Below are 18,548 nucleotides of genomic sequence, written 5' to 3' on the forward strand. Positions count from 1 at the left end.
GAATCTGGTCGCGTTTATGTTCGAGAGATTTTGTCTTGTCAAGGGAGAGGAGGAGGCCGGATACTAGAGCCGCAAGGGGAAGAAGGAGGCAGGCGACAGAGCCTATAGGGTTTGAAGCTTTATTTCTCCAATTTCGATTTCGATTAGAAGTTCTCTCTTGATTTGTTTATGGTTTTTGAGAAAGCCATGTGTGGCTAAGTTTTTCTAACTCGGGTTTTAGGAAGAAACCAATTTTAATTGTTCAAACTCAATTTTAATTCTCCATGATAATGATTTAAATGTTTAGTAATTTATCCTCATTATTTGCTTGATTAATATTGCATAAATAGTTGAATCGATCACATATGCTTTCCGTTTGATACATCGTGCTTGGATCATTTTCTTTGACGATGTATGCTTATAAATTGATATGTGATTCTTTAAGACTATATATTGGTTAGATAGTTTCATTGATTATTTATGCTTTTAGATTGATATGCCATGCTTAGTAATGTTAGATGGGATACCTTTTGGATTGATAAATAATTCTTTAGAACTGTCTACTTAGAAGCGAAGGAAATTATATCGGTAAAACATAACTTTGGATTTTAATGTATTATCTTCCGAGACATATGGTTGATTCTAACAATTGTCTTGAGTTATACCGGAGATTGATTTTAGAAATTATAATGAGTTTCAGATGATTAAATTGGTAGAATCCAAAAAATCCTAGTTACTGACTCATATTCTGTAGAATTGTAGTTTATTTTATTATTATTTTATCCGCATTTCCAAAAATCCAAAATATCATCTCTGGTTAGTCAATCAGGATCATTGGTTACAGTATTTCCATCGCTCCTTGTGGGTTCGACCCATACTTGCCTCTGTCTACTAGTTACACACCGCGCGATTGCGGTTATCATACATAGGGTTTCCCGAAATCCTATCACAGGCTTGCTCTGCCTTCGAATATCTAGATTCTGCTTCTCTGAACCCCCGGCTGACGTAGTAGATCGGATATAGCTGATCGTTGCCAAGGTCTTGGGCCAGAAGAGCTCTAATTGCTAGTTCGGTGAACGTCGTATATAGGTAGAGTGGCTCTCCCTTGATCGATGGTCGTAAGACGCGTGTGCTAATCAGGAATGCGCATTGTTGGTTATCTCTCCATTCGAATTGTTTGTTTTTTCTCAATAATGGGAGGAAGACGGATAATAGTTGAGTTAATCCCGGGATAAACCTTCGAACGTATGATATCCGCCCAATGGATAACTCTTTGACGTTCGCGGGTGGCGTCATAGTGGTTATTTCCTCTACCTATTGAAGACGCGCCTCAAATGGTCTAAATGATCTTCCCGAACTCTTGACTTCACCACGATATCATCTATGTATACTTCCATTATTTGATGCATCATATCGTGGAATATGGCCACCATCGCTCGTTGGTAAGTTGCGCCCGCGTTCTTCAATCCGAAGGGCATCACGACATAATAGAAGTTTATGTATGGTGTTTGAAAGGATGTCTTATGAGCGTCTTACGCCGCCATCCTGATTTGGTTATACCCGCCGAATCCATCCATGAATGAGAACATCTTATGGACGTGTGTATTATCCACCATCATATCTATGTTGGGCACTGGAAAATCGTCTTTTGGACAAGCTCGGTTCAGATCTCGATAATCGACACAGCACCGGACCTTCCCATTCTTCTTTGCTATTGGGACAATATTGGCTAACCATACGGGGTATTGGATCGGTTTGATGAATTTGTCTTTAAGCAACTTCTCTACTTCTTCTTTGATAGCGCTCTATTTTTTCCGGGAAATTACGGGTCCGTTGTTTAACTGGCTTGTACTCAGGCGAGACACCCAAGTTATGAGCAACCAAATTACTATCGAGGACAGGCATTTCATCATATTTGAACGAGAATACGTCCTGATACTTACGAAGCAACTGGGTCATCCGCTCTTTCTTGTCTTCTTGTAAGTGTGTGCTAATGCACACGCAACGTGGGTGTTCTGCTGAATCAAGAGTGATTTCCTCGAGCCCATCAAGTGTAGGATCGATGGTTGTTTTCTCTTCAGGAAGATTTTGCATTACTTCTCCTTTAGATATGTATATATCCGCCTCCTCACGTTGCTCTCCCGTTATAGGGGTCGTCTCTATCATCTCCTCGTCTATTGACGACATTGCACAATGATGTTGATGTTGAGAGACTTCCCGGCTAATTGCTATAAACAGTATACGTGTCTACCCCCTGGTCGTGAGAAACGTTTAAACCGGATGTCTTTTGATCCAACCTTTGCCTTTTTGTTTGCTACAGAGGGTCCCATCCGTGACGGGCTAAACACTGACTTAGTTTTTTCTTTTACTAGCTTTGTCGATTGAAATTCCTCCCATTTTTGTAAAGGTGTTAAATTCTCCGGCTTGATTTCTTGATTCGTGACAGGTTGTGTGTAAAAAACCGCGTCGGCCATGTAGGCTTCTTCCAGACCAAACGGTTACCTGTAGCTGGGATGTGATACTGCTTACCTCCGATGTTGGTTTTGATACATTGCTGGTACGTAGACGCTACTACTTTGTGGTTCAAAAGCATCCTCTTCCGAGCAGAACGTGGAAAGTGGTGTTATCTTCAAGTGCGTAGAAGGGTGTGAGTTGATAGGCCCGATCTTCAATACTAAGTACACTATTCTGATCGCCGTTTGGGTTTGTCCTCCAAATCCTCTTACGGTCGTTTCATGCATTTTTTATTGCCGACTGTGATACCCCGAGTAACTTAAATGTGTGTAATGAGATCAAATGGAGAGACGCACCTCCATCCACAAACGCTCTCTTAAATACAGGGGCGAAGGTGTTCTCCCGTATAGCAAATATCTTCATCTGTAAAGGTAATGGCTCCTTTAGGTGCTGGATCATATGGCTTTCCCGAGGCGATCGCAGCAATTGCTTTTAATGCTTCGCGAATTTGATTTTCACTAAAACCTAAAGAATCAAAAAAGTGTTGTGCCAAGACGGTTTGCGCAAACTTGCTGGCGATCACATTTGTATCTGGGAAGGTTATTGCCTCCGATACTTCAACTGCCTCTTAATCTTCTACATCTTCCCAAGGTCTCCAGGCTTCTCCATCCGTGGGATCGTACGAAATCATCATAACCTGATGTTGAGGAAGAGGGTCGTTATTTATGTTTTGATCTCCTATTTCTAATTCCCCTTTGGCTTGCTTCCTCTGAACAATGTAGCGGAGGCAGAAATATTCCACGGTCGGGTGATGCACTCTGCTATGAAAATGACAATATGGTTCATGTGTGTTACCGCTGCAGTGGGCTCTATGGAGACTGGTGGTAAAGTTTCATCTTTGTTCACCACCCATTGATCTAGAAGCCCCACTATTTGTTCTTTTCTGCATGGTAAAGGAGGTGGCAGATTAGACCTTCCTCCATCTGTTCGTCCTCCTCTTCTTCCTGATTGTCCTCGATATGAGTTGAAAGCGGTCGCTCCATTTCCACCTTCGTTCATTTGAGACAAACTGTTAAAGGCTGGCGCGGATGCAGTATTGACAGAGTGTTGCTTCCAGGTGTGTCCAATCCCTCCTGAGCCCAAGGCGTGAGCGCCATCGGATATTCGAGCCGCGACTTCTTTAACTTCCACAAAGGTTTGGAACTTAAAATTATTTAAGTTTAGTCTGAAAATAGTATACATTCCTTTTATGCAGATTTCCACTAGACGCTCCTCCGGGATGTCTTCATGACATTCCAACGTGAAGTTTCTGAAGCGCATAATGTATTTTCCGATTTCTTCTCCTATTCTTTATGTACACCTTCCTAGATTTATTGCAGTGACTTTCCTCTGGGCGGAGTATAATTTCTTTAAGAAGAGTTGTACCATTACGGGCCATGAATCAATGCTCTCGGCTTTAGGTTGTCGTACCAGGTAAAGGCGTTGTTCGTAAGTGATTTGGAGAATTCTCGCATACACGGGTTCTCATCTTGAGAGTAGGCATTCATTGCTGATACGAAGCAACTTACATGTTCTCGCGCATTTCCTTTTCCTCCGTAAGTTTTGAACTTTGGTGATGTATAATCCTCAGGATACTGATAATCGGCGACCTCTTCAGAGTATGGCGGGCCCAATGAATCGTAGGCGTCATGTTCTCGCGCATCATCCTATGGGTTGGACCTAGTACCCTAACTCCTTTAAGGAGAATCCTTAATAGGCTCAGGGATTACCTCTTTTAGGGTTAATTATTTTCATGTATCAACAACTCTCCCTCTTGCATGGTCCTGGCAAAGATCCTTGGGTTGGATTTCTCGGCCTCATACCGCCTGTAAAGCTTCTCCTCATAATAATTTATCATCCTTTTCTTCTCTTCAACAGCATCGGAATCTTCTTCACTGGAACCAATCTCTTCGATATGATACTCATAACCATCCTCAGACTTTTCAGATTCACTTTCTGTTGCACTCCCATACCTCTTCCATTTAACATTCCTCTCTTCAAACTTCATGGCATCTCTTGCAAGACGTTTCTCTCTCCATGCAGCATATTCAACAGCTTCATCTTCCTTTCTTCTTTGGCGAGCTATTTGTTGTGCACGTCTATCTATCTCACCTGAAGATCATTCTTGAACCTCTCTATTTCTTGATCATTCAAAGATATTGCAATATTCTTGGCTTACATGTAATTTGCAGAAGGAGGAAGATCTCCAGGATTATTCTCACCAGGATTTGCCATTTCTAACTACGTTTTCTCTAATTTTTTCCCTTTATGGTATAATTGAGAATTGTTATGATAATTTCATTCCTAACACCCCCACCCCCGAACACACCCCCCGAACCCCCCCCCCCCCCCCCTAAAGACTCTATTGGGCCCATTAATAGATGGCTCTTGATCAAGTGTCTTGTCGCTTGGCAATCCACGCCTTTTCAAAGCCGTGCGCACCCTCTTCAAAACCATCATTACTCTGTAAAACCCTATTTTCAAAACCTAATTCTAGATGCTTCACTAACCTTTAAAACCTTTGGAACTGTCATTAAGAGGTTTACCGGTAAGTCACCTTTGGAACTGTCATTGAAACTGTTGGTTTTATGCAGATTCGGAGAAGGCAGCACCTGGCGAGAGGCACCATTACTAGTTGGGGCACGTTAAACAGAACGGTTATCACTCATTCCAAATGGGTTAATCCTGAGTTGCAACATAATTTAATTCTTCAATAACCAAACCCAAAACATTATCAGCCAAAACAATTATTCACTTTTTACCCACAACAAATCGCACCTTTTACTAAACCTTATTCCTGTCCCAATGCCTTAATTACATTTGGCAGGATATGCAAATATACACGTACCATAAAAAACAAACATCTTAAGTGTTCACCAAATTCTTCTTCCCTCATGCTTACGTATATGTTGTACGTACTGAAAAAATATTTGATTTGAATTATAGGACAATTAGTTGATTTTTCCGTTTGCTATCGAACCCACGTGAACTTTAAGCTTCAATCTCATTCTGCTTCTCTGCAAAGCTTTAGGAAGATGGACAAAACGATTACTAAGAGTCTCGTGCATCAGAAGACAAACAAAAATTATATCACATTTTTTAATCTTTTCTCCTTAATCCATGCCAGAAATTATGTTCAACCTTCTGATTCTTCCCATTTTAAGGTTCAGTCATTGGTAAATCTATCGATTCATATCTTTGTGTTATGTCAAAATCATAACCTTATCACATTCCTTCATACTCAAATACATTTTTTAATCCTAATTTAACTGGGGGCCATAACTTCTAATTGGGGGCCATGGAATTTTGTTTGCCCCCCAAATTTTTCAGGAGTGTAAAAATCGGAAGATGAATATACTATTTTACCCTTGATTAATATATTTTTTCAAGTAACGACCCTCATTAACGACCCTTCACCGACATTAACGACAGTTTAGGGTCGTCATATACATCATGATAAAAACAATTATGACTCTAAACTGTCATACACTAACGACTCTTTTTAGAGATTATCGACAGTCTATAACGACATTTCTAAAACATTAACGACTGTTTAAGTCGCCAAATGCGTAACCAAAATAGTAACGACCCTTCAAAATGGTCGTCAGGGAATTGATCATTTTTATGACGACCCAAAATTGTCGTACATTTCCGCCATTAATGAATCTTCGACAGTTTAGAGTCGTCACTTAAACAGTCTAAACATTAACGACTGTTGAGGGTCGTCAATGAAAATTTTTAATACCTTGACGATTTTTCATACTATCTGGGCAAAAAAAAAAAAAAAAAAGTTAGACTAAAAAGTGTAGACAAAAAATCTGGAAAAAAAATTAAACTCTAATTAAGTAAAATTATCACTAATTAGTTAAGATTATCACTAATTAATTAAATTTTAACTCTAATAATTTAGGGGCATTTTAGCCATTTAAAAAATATTTTTATAAGGGGTGACCCAAATTATGTTCTGGTGACCTTTTTTGTCCTCTAGTGCATGGCCCCCAATTAAACTAGGTTTTTAATCCATCTTCACAAAATTTATGTCTTTCTTCCTTTTGAATCTATAAGTTATATGGAGTCCCCAAAACCTCAAGATACTTCCCAAACATCCAACCTAGACATTCAAAACTTAACCTTGCAAATGGCAGAAAAACTCACTTTACCTTCTACTTTTTCTGAACCAGTTTTCATTGACAAAACAGTTATCTTAGTTGAAACCGATAATAATTGGAAATGGTGCATGGTAGGGCATGTGTGTTGTGAAACCCTTGTTCCTACTCGTTTTATTCGTCATCACATTTGCACCCAATGGCCTTTATCTCAAACACCTACTGTGACAACTATTAGTGGCTTGAGAAACAAAGTTCTCATAAGATTCTTAGCTGAGAATGACTTTAACAGAGTTAATGATCAACGTCGATGGTTTGCCTGCGGCTATCTAATTGTTCTTCAGTCAGTTCCTCCAATAGGGTGGCCAGCAAATCAACAGATTTCTTTTGTTGAAGAGTTAATGTGGTTGATTCTATGTAATGTTCCAAAGGAGTGCACTGATTTTGAAGACCTACAAAAACTTACTTTCAAACTTTGTGAGCTAATTGATGCTTCAGAACCATTTGGAAATCATCCTTTAAAGAAGAATATAAAAGTTTACGTAAAGATCCCAGTTCACAGGGCTTTACCAACTGGTATCCACTTTTCACTAGTGGAAGAGATCAACCATTCCTCATTTAATGCAGATACAACAAAGTTCCTAGAAATTTACGTACTTCGTGTCGGGTTATTGATCATAAAGATGTTAATTGTCCAGCTTGGAAAGCAAAACAAAAAGCCATTAAAGAAGCTGCTTCTTCTAGTAGCAGATATACACTGCATGTTGTTTCAAAACTGATGATAATATTATTCAAAAAGGTATGCCAAATAATTTCCAAACGGGTCCATTTGTTAACCGATCTGCTCCTCTGAAGATTTTTAAAGTCGGTCCGACTCAACAAAACACAACTCAGCATAACAACGGTTTACTAGTCATCTTTGAGCAAGTAACTACTCAAAATGTTACCGTGGATGTCTCTTCTATCACTTCCGAAACTTCTAATCGGGTCCCGATTCGTACCACCAATGCAACTAGAAGATTCAAATCTCGAGTTCCTCCAACTCAGAATAAAGCTATTACTAGAGAAGAAGTGGTAGCCCTTGCTATTGAGCATGATGCTCTTTCTAATCTCAAGAGAAAAATTAATCCTAGGTATGATCTTCGAAAACGTACTAGAGCTAGATCATCAACTCTAGCTAGCATTGTTGTCATCCATGAACAAACTGATCTCTCTAGACCGGATTTTGCTAAATTATGCACAGATATCACCGATTTGGGTGAATTACCAACCATCAATGTGTCTTATTGTACCCTCAATACACATTCTCTAGTGGATCCCTATGGTAGTTATAATGTCCATGTTGATGCTTCCTCAAGTAACAATGGTGTCTGTAATAATTCTCATAATGAGGCTGCTACTCTGAGTCTCAATTCTTTCCAAGATGTTACTCAAAATGGGATTCTCAGCTTGATGGTGGGTCTACTCCTACCAATCAGGTAAACCATCCTCCTTCTCCTCTTCTAAATAATACTCTTAATTCTTCAATTTTATGAAGAACTCCATGTGAAGTGCAAGGAGGAGGATAATATCCACCTAAATTCTACTTTATCTGCTGAAGAGATAAAAAAACGTTGTTTTTCAAATGGGAGGAAAAAAGATGCATGGTCCTGATGGTTTTACTGGTCTTTTCTATCAAAAGCACCGGGACATTGTTGGAGAGCCTGTTGTAGATATGATTCAAACTTGCTTTCGTACTGGACATATTGCTAAGGTGTTTAACCACACCAACATAACACTCATTCCTAAGGTTCCTTTAGCTGAGTTAGTTTCTCAATATAGACCAATTGGCCTATGTAACTTTATTTATCAAATCTTATCAAAGACTTCAGCCAACAAACTTAAACCTTTTATGAATAATCTTATTTCTCAAAATCAAAGTGCCTCTGTCCCCAAAATGAGTATTTTTGATAACATTTTACTTGCTAATGAGGTCATTTATGTTGTTAATCACCATAAAAAGATAGAAGGTATTGTTGCTATAAAACTTGATATGTCTAAGGCTTATGATAAGCTTGAGTGGTCTTTTATTGAAAAGGTTTTAAAAAAAATGGGTATATCCAATCATTGGGTCAATCTTATAGGTCAGTGTCTGTCTACTGTCTCTTATTTTGTCCTCCTAAATGGTAGTCCTACTGGCCTTATAAATCCTGAGAGAGGTCTGAGACAAGGAGACCCCTTATCTCCCTATCTTCACATCGTTTGTTCTAAAGCCCTTTCTGCTTACATTAATGCCCTCTCCAGTAAAGGCTTATTTGAAGGTATTAACGCCTGTAAGGATGCTATCCCCATGACACACCTTCTCTTTGTTGATGACTCTTTGCTCTTTTCTAAAGCTATTGTTAAAGGTTTTCAAATCATTAAGGATTTTGTGCAAAAGTATTGCTTAGCCTTTGATCACGAAATTAATTTTGATAAATATGGTATTTTGTTCAGCAAAAAAATCCCTGATTCTTTGAAATGTAACTTGGATGATATTCTGGGTATCCATAGCAGAGACCTAGGGGAGAAGTATCTAGGAACTCCAGCTGTTTTTCAAGCTTCTAAAACTCAAACTAATATGAGCATTTTACAAGCTGTTGATGCTAGAATTTCCATTTGGTTTCATAAACTGTTATCTCAGTCTGATAGATTTACTTGATCAAGCATGTTGGCTAGGACATTCCCCTTTATCAGATGAGAGCTTTTTTTATTCCTAAATATCTTTGTAGGAAAATTGACTCTCACCTTTGCAAGTTCTGGTGGGGGGAAATCTTAGACCCTAAGCATAGAAAGTTGCATCTTTTAAGGTGGGATATTCTGTGTTCTCCTAAGTCTGAATGAGGTTTATATTTCAGGAAAGCTGAGTTGAATAACTTGGCTATGCTTGCTAGAAACTCCTGAAAAATTGTTGAAAACCTTGATTGCCTCTTAGCTCAGATTCTTAAAGTTAGGTATTTCTTTAAAACTGATTTTTTAAATGCCAAGTGTCCTAGTACTAGTTCTTGGACTTGGAAATGCTTACATGTTATCAAGGAGTTTATCTCTTGGATGGTCAATTTATTGATCCTTGGTGTGATAAATGGATTCCCGATATGGGATCCGCTACTCCTAATCCTCTAGTTCCCCCTGACCCTAGTATCAAAGTTTCTTACTTAATTAATCCCAGTAATAGAACTTTGGACATTAATAGACTGAATACCCATTTTGATGATGCTTCTATTGAGAATATCATCACCATTCCCTTAAGCCAGTTATGCACTCTAAATAGGAGGGCATGGGATCTTTCAAAGGATGGCAGGTTTACCTCTAAATCTGCCTACTTGGGAATAAGGGGATTTAGATCCTCCCCTTGTAGTAAACTTTGGAAGTGCATTTGGAAAATTAGAGTACCTCATAGAATTCAAACTTTTACTTGGAAAGCTGTTAGAAATGCAATACCTATCAGAATTGTTATCCATTCTAGGATGCCTATGGATGGGGTTGATTGCCCTAGATGCTTACATCCTAATGAGTCTGTCATGCATGTTTCGGTCTTATGCCTTTTTGCTAATCGTGTTTGGTTTTTATCTTCTCTGTGTTTTAATACCCAGGCTTTTAGTAACAGTACCTTTATTTGAGTGGTTGATGTTCTGGTTAATTGATCATAATTTTAAGTTGCCTGATGAATCTCAGTGTTTGTTTGTTACTATTTTATGGTCCTTGTGGAGCAGTAGAAACTTGTTAGTTTTCCAGAATACTGAATACTAATGAATCCCATGTAGCTTTCCTAAACTGAGCTACAGCTATGTTGTTAACCAGAGAACCCAGAATGCCTATTAGTTCTTCCGTATCTACTAGTTTGCTGGAAAAATGGATGCCCCCATCTTCTAGATGGATTAAATGCAATACTGATGGTGTCTTTGATGATTCTTCTTTGAACAATGGAGAAGACTATGTGATGAGGGATTATACAAGTAAAGCTTCTTTTTGTGTTGCTATGGTTTTTGAAGTTGAATCTGCTGAAGAGGCTGAAGCTAGAGCTATCTGGGCGGTGTTAAAAAAGCAGTGGAGCAAAATCTTTCTCACATCATTATAGAGAGTGACGCTCAAGATCTCATCAATCGATTTTCTTCTCGATAATTTGATGGTGATGATAGGACAGATGCTATTTTCAAAGACATTAAGTTATTTGCTTCTAGTTTAAAGGCTTGTATTTTCTCTTTTCAACCTAGAGTTTGTAGCTCAGTTGCACATGAGCTAGCTCAAGGGGCAAACAAACACAAGTCTACTATGTACTGGTTTGTTCCTCCAATCTGGCTGTTGCCAGTTGTTGAGGGGATCATTAGCTTTTTTGAAGGATTTTGTCTATTAAAAAACAAAAAGAAATATTAAATTTTTACTTTAAGAATCTTTTTTCATTATTATCAAATTTTGTGTTGTTAAAAGAATCAAATTCAAACATGTGCATCGCATCTGTGGTCTTACTGCTGAGTATAAATCAAAAATCTTTTTTACGGTTTGATCTATCAACAACACGTCTTTGAAGAGAGTACTAGGATTTCCAAGTAGGTAAAAAAGTTACTTTCCTACTTAATTTATATACTTAAACTGACAAATCAAGTTTAGACGAGATACGCTGTCTTTACCAGTAGATATGTAATATCAGTTTGACTACCCTCTTTCCTATATATAACAGTACTTTTTTTAGCCACTCTAGCCCAAATATCCGCCTCCAAAACACCTTTCCTTCTGCTTTTTTATCCTTGAAAACCGCAAACTTCACTGCACATCCCTGTGTAATCATTTTAGATAAGTCCAACACCATAAAAGATATCTCATCTGGTAGTTTTAATTTCAAATAGTAAGATATAGGGTAAACCTGGATAAGGCTTTGGTACAATGAACAGATTGTTAACTAGGGCTAGTATGCAAGTTAAGATTACCCGTCATTTGCAGTTTCTAATCAGTAAGGTGTAACATTGTGAGACGCTATTTCACATTGAGGAATCCAAATACTCTCACCTGGTAAAAGCACAAAGCATATGCCATGGTAACTTTCTGAGGTTACCATGAGAAGTTTAGGTTTGGCTGTGAAAACACCCATATATGGAGACCGTTGCTTGCTTGGTGAATCTCGACATATCAAGGGTGTGAAATGCAGCTCATATTACATAAAAAAAATAGACTGGCTTTTTGTGATAGCCATAAAGGGATTCTGATGATAATTTTCCAATATATGATAATTTTCATCAGCGTTGTCAGTACCAGATGGTAGGATTAACATATTTAAAGGCAAGATTGAAGACCTGGAAAGGTTTACTTAGTTTCCTTTCCTGCTGCTCTCTTTCATCTTATACATCCAAGGAATTAAAAGAAAGCAAAACTAGTCCAGTGTGTGTGTGGAACACATGTAGATCAGGATAGACACGGACTCAAAAATATGGAGCAATACCATTAAACTTTAAATCAAGACTCCAGACAACACTTGTCTTCTTGGTACTGGTTTGCAGGGGAATGGATAAGTTCTCTGGCTTAATGAATGAAACCTAGATGGCTTTGTCAAGTAAATGAAATTGTGGAAAATGTTGGTAGTTTCACTGTTTTTCTAGTGCTGATTCCATTGAGTAACAGCAGAAAACATTGAAAGACAACAGCTTAAAGCAATCATATGCCCACATTCCAGTCATTCACTCTAACCCCCGACCACCCACGAAAGGGATTCCAATAAAAAGGGTGAAGAATTTCATCAACAAAAAAAGACAAAGAAGATTATGAACGAGATTATACCCAAAATCAAACAGAAAATCCAAACGAACACACATCAAAAGCAACTTACTAGTACCAAAATGTTATGCCTACCAGCGCTCCAACCAGCATTGAGTAAACAAGGGATGATGCGCACATGGAGCTGCACTTTGCCTCGCCGCCACTGATGTTTGGCCTATTACTAAACTCATGGTGCTCATGATCCCTTATTTGACCCAGGAAGGTTAAAACCAGATACACATGGTACGATTATAGCTAGAGATTAACTATCAATTTATTTTCAAATGAAAAAGCATAACAAACTACTAACCTCAATGATTACGCCCACGAATCGGAAGCCTATCAAAGCCTCCATCTTCTGGATGAGACGAGAAAGAGAACCTCTCTTGTAAACGAAAATCATCAAGTGAAGCATGATGATGCTGGCGTAACAAAGGAGCCCTATATTGAGCTCGCCGAATAGTTGATTCCCTAATCTTTTGTCTTTCCAGTTCAGCTTCTATCACCTTCCTACGAATAATTTCTGCTTCAATAGTCTCTTGTCTGATTCTTTCTTTTTCAAGTTCTATTTCAATTGCTTCTCTCAAATTCATAAAATCTGCTCTTGGGATGTCATACCCCACTGAAACAACAAAAGAAATGTTAGAGTAGAAATGTACTTGTCATTTTGTGAGAACGAAATGCTAATGTAAAAAGAAAAAAGGGTTTTTTTTAATCCATACTACTCGATGCTTGTTCTGTGAAGTACGTGCTTGTTGAATTCGGAGGAGGAAGATTTGTACAAGAAGATTTATATCCGTCTGATACATTTCTGTAGTCCATTGGAAATGCAAAATGAAGAAGACAACGGTGATTTGGAATGGATTGAGTGATTATGTGGGTGCTTTATTAGGGTTTTAAAGGCCGGAGGGTATCAAAGGAAGAGCAATGCTACTGAGTACTGACTACTATTCGGTGAGCTATGCTCAAATATATATATCTATGTAAAGTTTCCTGCACAGACAACCATATCCAGTGGACGTGCCGGAGTGGTTATCGGGCATGACTAGAAATCATGTGAGCTCTGCCCGCACAGGTTCGAATCCTGCTGCCTTGTTTCTTTTTGTATTTTCTTGCAAATATGGTTGTTTTTTTAGGAAGACTTTGACGAGATAAAATTTTCACGTGATTGAATATTGTCTCTTTGATCTCAGTTTAATTATTTTTCTTTTTGTATTTTCTTTTCTTGCAAATATGATTGTTTTTTTAGGAAGACTTTGACGAGATAAAATTTTCACGTGACTGAATATTGTCTCTTTGATCTCAGTTTAATTATTGGAGTAGTTATTTATCGTTACAATTAAATTATGATTTTGGCAACTCCTTGCCGGCTATAAATACTCGGAAAAGATGCGATTGGTCTTGCGACGCTGACTTAGTCAACCTAAAAATTTCCATTCGATTCTTGGCTCGATTCTGTTTCTTTCGGTTCAATTCATTAAATTTTTCATGTTCTGGATTTGATTCTAACTAGTTTTCATAGTTTTAATTTCTTTTTTGGTGGCAGTTTTTAAAAACTTCTGGATTCTTTTCAATGACCTAATTTTGAGTTTTTGATAATACAGATTTTACTTGATAATCTATTCTTCCTCTTTATGATTTCTCAATTAATTTAACCCCTTGTGATTTTTCATATTGATTTCATCTATTTGTTGACTGTACTTAATCTAATTTACTCTTCTTTCTTGCTTTATTTTAGGTCGTGATCTAAAGGAGGGGCAGGCATAGAGTTTCAGGTTATCATCATGAGATTCATAAATCAACGGTGATTTTTTTGAGAAGACAGAGCAAGGTTTTTAAATGGGTATTGTTCAGTATTGGGTCTTCATATGATAGATTCGTTTTTTGCTTTATTGATCGGATTTTTTATCTATGATTAAGGGTTGAAGGATAAGATTAATCATTTTGTTATTTCACTGAAGTAATAGAGAGATCCTACCTACCTAGAGTAGGGATTTGATGTTATTGTTAGGCAAGAGAGATGCTATATTAACACAGATAATTTTGGGAATCAAATATCTTATCAGGGTGATGCTTTTTATTCACAATTATGTTCAACTCTGTAAGAAGTTTATTAAAGTTAAGGTGATCTTTATCTCCAGAGAGTTGATTGTAGAAGTTAATTATCTGTTTACTGCGTAAAAAGATGAGTTTAGCTTATCTAATCTTAAATTAGTTGATTATTTAAATATAAAGCTGAGAATAGGTGATTTATGAGCTTTTGGAATCTATGCAGAAGGTTGGCTAATTTCAGAAGTCTTTCTACACTTGGCGATTTTTCTTAACTGAAATGCTTTGTGATGTACCATGATGAGGTCAAATGCAAGGAGATTCAGTCAAGGATCTATGTCAGAGCTCTACCGGCTCCTACTCCTCGGGCTACTCATGTTGTTGTTACTAATGTGAAGGCGCATACTGAAGTAGGTGAAAGCTCCAAGTCTACTAGCTCTGCTAGTGGTCCAATCATTCATGACCACTCCAAGCCATCTGCTTTTTCGGTCATCTTACAACCGCTGGGTAGCATGGGTAACAGGGATCTTCTTTATCTCCTCTTGTTTATTCATCAACTTTGTCTGCAGTTTCTGCTCTAACTATTAGGGATCCATCAAATACTCCTTTGTCATCATCAAATCTTCCTAATGCTCAATTTAATGCATCATGTTTTGCTTCGCCATTTGATAACATTACTCTTGGAGATAATGGGACTGTGCATGATAGAAAGGGCAAGCGTCCTAGAACTGTTTTTGAATCTGTCTATTTAGAAGCTAGCAACTTTAGTTCAACCTCCTAAATGATGGCAACTCCACGTTGGCCTCCTGTTGCTTATGTGCCTCCTTTTACACCTCATACTGCATCTTCTTTTAGTATTGGAAGTTTGGGTTTTTCATCTAGTCAGAGTACTTTGGATAATAATGTCTTTTGGGCTACTTCTTGCCCTACTTATTCTCAGACTTTTTTTACTTCATCAAGTTTTTCCTGTAGTTCGGTTTCAGAAATGAACTATTCATCTGAAGAAATTATGCCACCTGTTTTTGGAACTGAACTTTCTAGTGGTCCTTCTCTGAATGAAGATTTTAAGAATGATATCATATTTTAGCCTATGCCCTTAGCTTTTCTTCCACCTGAACCGGTTATCACTGATGAAGAATTTGAAAAAGAAGTGGATCTCATGATGATGGACCAGGACTCTATGCCTGAAGAACACTCTGTGGCTCATGATCCAGTAAGTTCATTTATCAATTTTGTCTATAAACTTTTTGCCTATATTTTACTACCTCTTGCTGCTGCTTGCTCTGGTTGCTTTTGTTTCCTTTGGTTGCTTTTGTTTGCTCTGGTTGTTTTGTTCGATTTGTTATTTTGATATTTTGTTTTATTTATCTTAAAATATGAAATTCTTAAGCTGGAACATGAATGGTTGTTGCTCTGACAAAAAATGGAGGCATTTGTTTAGTCTCTATAGGAAATATAAGTTAGATGGTCCTGTCTTTTAGAAACTATGGTTGATGCTGATACTGTTAGGAAATACACACATCATTTACCATTTGACACCTGGATAATTATTCCTTCTGTTGGCAAGTCTGGGGGTCTTGCATTTGGTTATTTTGAAAAATCAACTATTGAAATACTAGGTTACTCTCTTAACATGATACATATCTTGTGTGATGTTACTCCTGCAATCAAAAACTGTGTAATATCTTTTTTTTATGGCTCCTTAAATCTGCTTGGTATGAAAAACCAATGGAATTTTCTTAGTGACATGAATGATAATAACAATAACCCCTGGCTTTTACTAGGAGACTTTAACTTTATCTTGCATGATTCAGACAAACAAGGTGGTAATCCTTCTAAATCCTTACCACCTAATTTTGTAAAAGATAAACTCTTTGAGATGAATATGAATGAAGTTTACTCCTTTGGTAATACTTTTACTTGGTTCAACAGCAGATTTAAAAATCCGAATGAACTGATATTTGAAAAGTTGGATAGGGCTTTTATGAATGATAATTGGGTCACAGTTCTTCCACAAACTCGTGCCATTAACTTAGGAAGGATTTATTCTGATCATAGTTATTTTTTGGTTAATTGTTTTCATGGTTTTCGTAACTTAAATATTCCGTATAAGTTCTTTAAATGCTGGAAACTTAATCCGGAATTCAAAAATATTTTAAGTAATTCCTGGTCCAAAAGAATTTCTGGGTCTCCTACTTTTGTTGTTGTAAATAAGCTCAAGAATGTGAAATTGGATTTATGCAAATGGAATATTAATTCCTTTGGGCATATTAAGACTACAATAGCTAGACTCAATTCTGAGTTAGAAAGGTTGCAAGCTTTGCCCTATTCTCCTCAGGTGGGACAGTATATCTTGAACTATTCTAATCAACTTGATTACTGGTATGAAATAGAGCATAGTTTCTATAAACAAAAATCGAGGATTAGTTATTTTACTCAGTATGATAGGAACACGCATTTCTTCCATAATACTGTTAAGCTAAGAAATATGTACAACATTATTCATACTACTAGAGATGAGAAAGGTAATTGGATTGAAGATAAAGTCCAGGTTGTTCAGTTGCTCTCTAACCATTCAAAAAGATTTTCTCTACTTCATGTCCTGGTAATAATGCCATTGAGAAAGCTTTAAAGTTTACCAAACCTATTATTTCTGATGAGTTAAACTCTTCCTTGACTGCCATTCCCACCCCTCAAGAAATTAGAGATACGGTTTATAATCTGGCTTCCTGGAGCTCACCGGGTCCTGATGTGTTTCGGGCTGGTTTCTTTCAGGATAATTGGGAAATTGTGCAATCTGAAGTGATTTCTCATGTGTAGAGTTTTTCCAAAAATAGATTTCTTCTTAAACAAATCAATTTCTCCTTTATTTCTTTAATTCCAAAAATCAAAAATCCTTCTTCTCCTCATGATTTTAGTCCTATTAGTTTATCTAATTGTGTGTATAAAATTATTTCAAAAATCTTAACTAATCGTTTGAAACCTCTTATGAACACCTTAGTTTCGCCTTTTCAGTCTGCTTTTGTAGCTAATCGTCAAATACATGATAATGTGGTCATCACTCATGAAAATTTTGCATTGTTTTAGAAGGAAAAAGAAAAATTCTAAGAATGGCTACCTCGCTATTAAGCTAGATCTTTCTAAGGACTTTGATAGATTGGAATGGCCTTTCATCCTAGCTGTTTTTAAAAAACTAGGTTTCTCGAATGATTGGTGTCAATTGATATCTCAATGTATTTCTACTGTGTCGTATTCGGTCTTGGTGAATGGTGCTCCTGGTGATGAATTTTTCCCTACTCGTGGTATTAGGAAAGGGGACTGTATTTACCCTTACATCTTCATTCTTTGTATGGAAGTCTTGTCTCAATTGCTCTTAAATGCTGAAGAAGAAAAATTGATACAAGTTTTCAGGTTCAAAAAGGATAGTCCGTCTATATCACATCTTTTTTCGCAGATGATTGCATGTTGTTTATAAAAGCTTCTGTCACTTATGCTAGGAATCTCCTCAAGATAATAGATGTTTTTGCTAAAGCTTCAAGTCAGGCAATCACCTTTGAAAAATCTGGTTTCATTACTAGTAAGAAGATGCATCATAGGCATGTTAAAATGTTAGTTAGAACTCTTAAAATGAAATTCATGTGTAATTCAGAAAAATATCTAGGAACTCCCCTCTTTGTTGGTAAGGATAAAATGAACTCTTTTAGTTGAAAATCTTTATTCTAGATGAAGTACCACAAAAAAAACCAATCTTAATGTGGCTGGTAGAACCATTGTTACTAAACATGTGTTGTCCAGTTTAGCAGTCTATCATATGGCTTGTTTCCCTATTCCTAAGACTATTACATCGAAAATTGATTCTATTAAAAGAAGTTTCTGGTGGTCTAAGAAGAACCCTAAGCGTGCTCCTTATTTTAGGTCTTGGGGTGATATAGGGAAGTCTAAATCTAATGGGGGATTAGGTATTAGAAACACTTATGCAACAAATAGAGTTTTTATTTGTAAGCTTGGCTGGAGGATTGGTAAAAATCCCAATTTCTTAATCTCTAGTTTTATGAAAGACAAGTATTTTCCTAATCAAAACTTAAAGAAATAGATAAAGCGGCTAATACCTCTTCATGGATCTGGAAAGGCATTGTTAATGGTATTCAGTTTATT

General features: G+C 37.2%; 2 protein-coding genes across 3 annotated transcripts; one reads left to right on the forward strand and one right to left on the reverse strand.

Moving 5' to 3' along the window:
* Positions 1–5,437: 5,437 nt before the first annotated feature.
* On the reverse strand, positions 5,438–13,230 carry LOC113293199. 2 transcript variants are annotated; one of them, XM_026541913.1, is made up of 3 exons: positions 13,067–13,230; positions 12,655–12,966; positions 5,438–5,489 (listed from the first exon to the last, which is right to left on the reverse strand). In XM_026541913.1, the coding sequence occupies exons 1-2, from the start codon at positions 13,164–13,166 to the stop codon at positions 12,656–12,658; spliced, it is 411 nt and encodes a 136-aa protein (XP_026397698.1). In that variant the 5' UTR covers positions 13,167–13,230; the 3' UTR covers positions 5,438–5,489; position 12,655. The 2 variants fall into 2 exon arrangements, with proteins under 2 accessions (XP_026397698.1, XP_026397697.1); XM_026541912.1 differs by lacking the exon at positions 5,438–5,489 and adding an exon at positions 11,047–11,370.
* A 2,649-nt stretch (positions 13,231–15,879) lies between these two features.
* Positions 15,880–17,025, forward strand: LOC113295651. Its single transcript, XM_026543981.1, has one exon. It carries the CDS (start codon positions 15,880–15,882, stop codon positions 17,023–17,025), a length of 1,146 nt encoding a protein of 381 aa, XP_026399766.1.
* Positions 17,026–18,548: the final 1,523 nt, after the last annotated feature.

Source organism: Papaver somniferum, chromosome 7, assembly GCF_003573695.1.
Source record: "Papaver somniferum cultivar HN1 chromosome 7, ASM357369v1, whole genome shotgun sequence".
In the NCBI taxonomy this organism is placed as follows: Eukaryota; Viridiplantae; Streptophyta; class Magnoliopsida; order Ranunculales; family Papaveraceae; genus Papaver; species Papaver somniferum.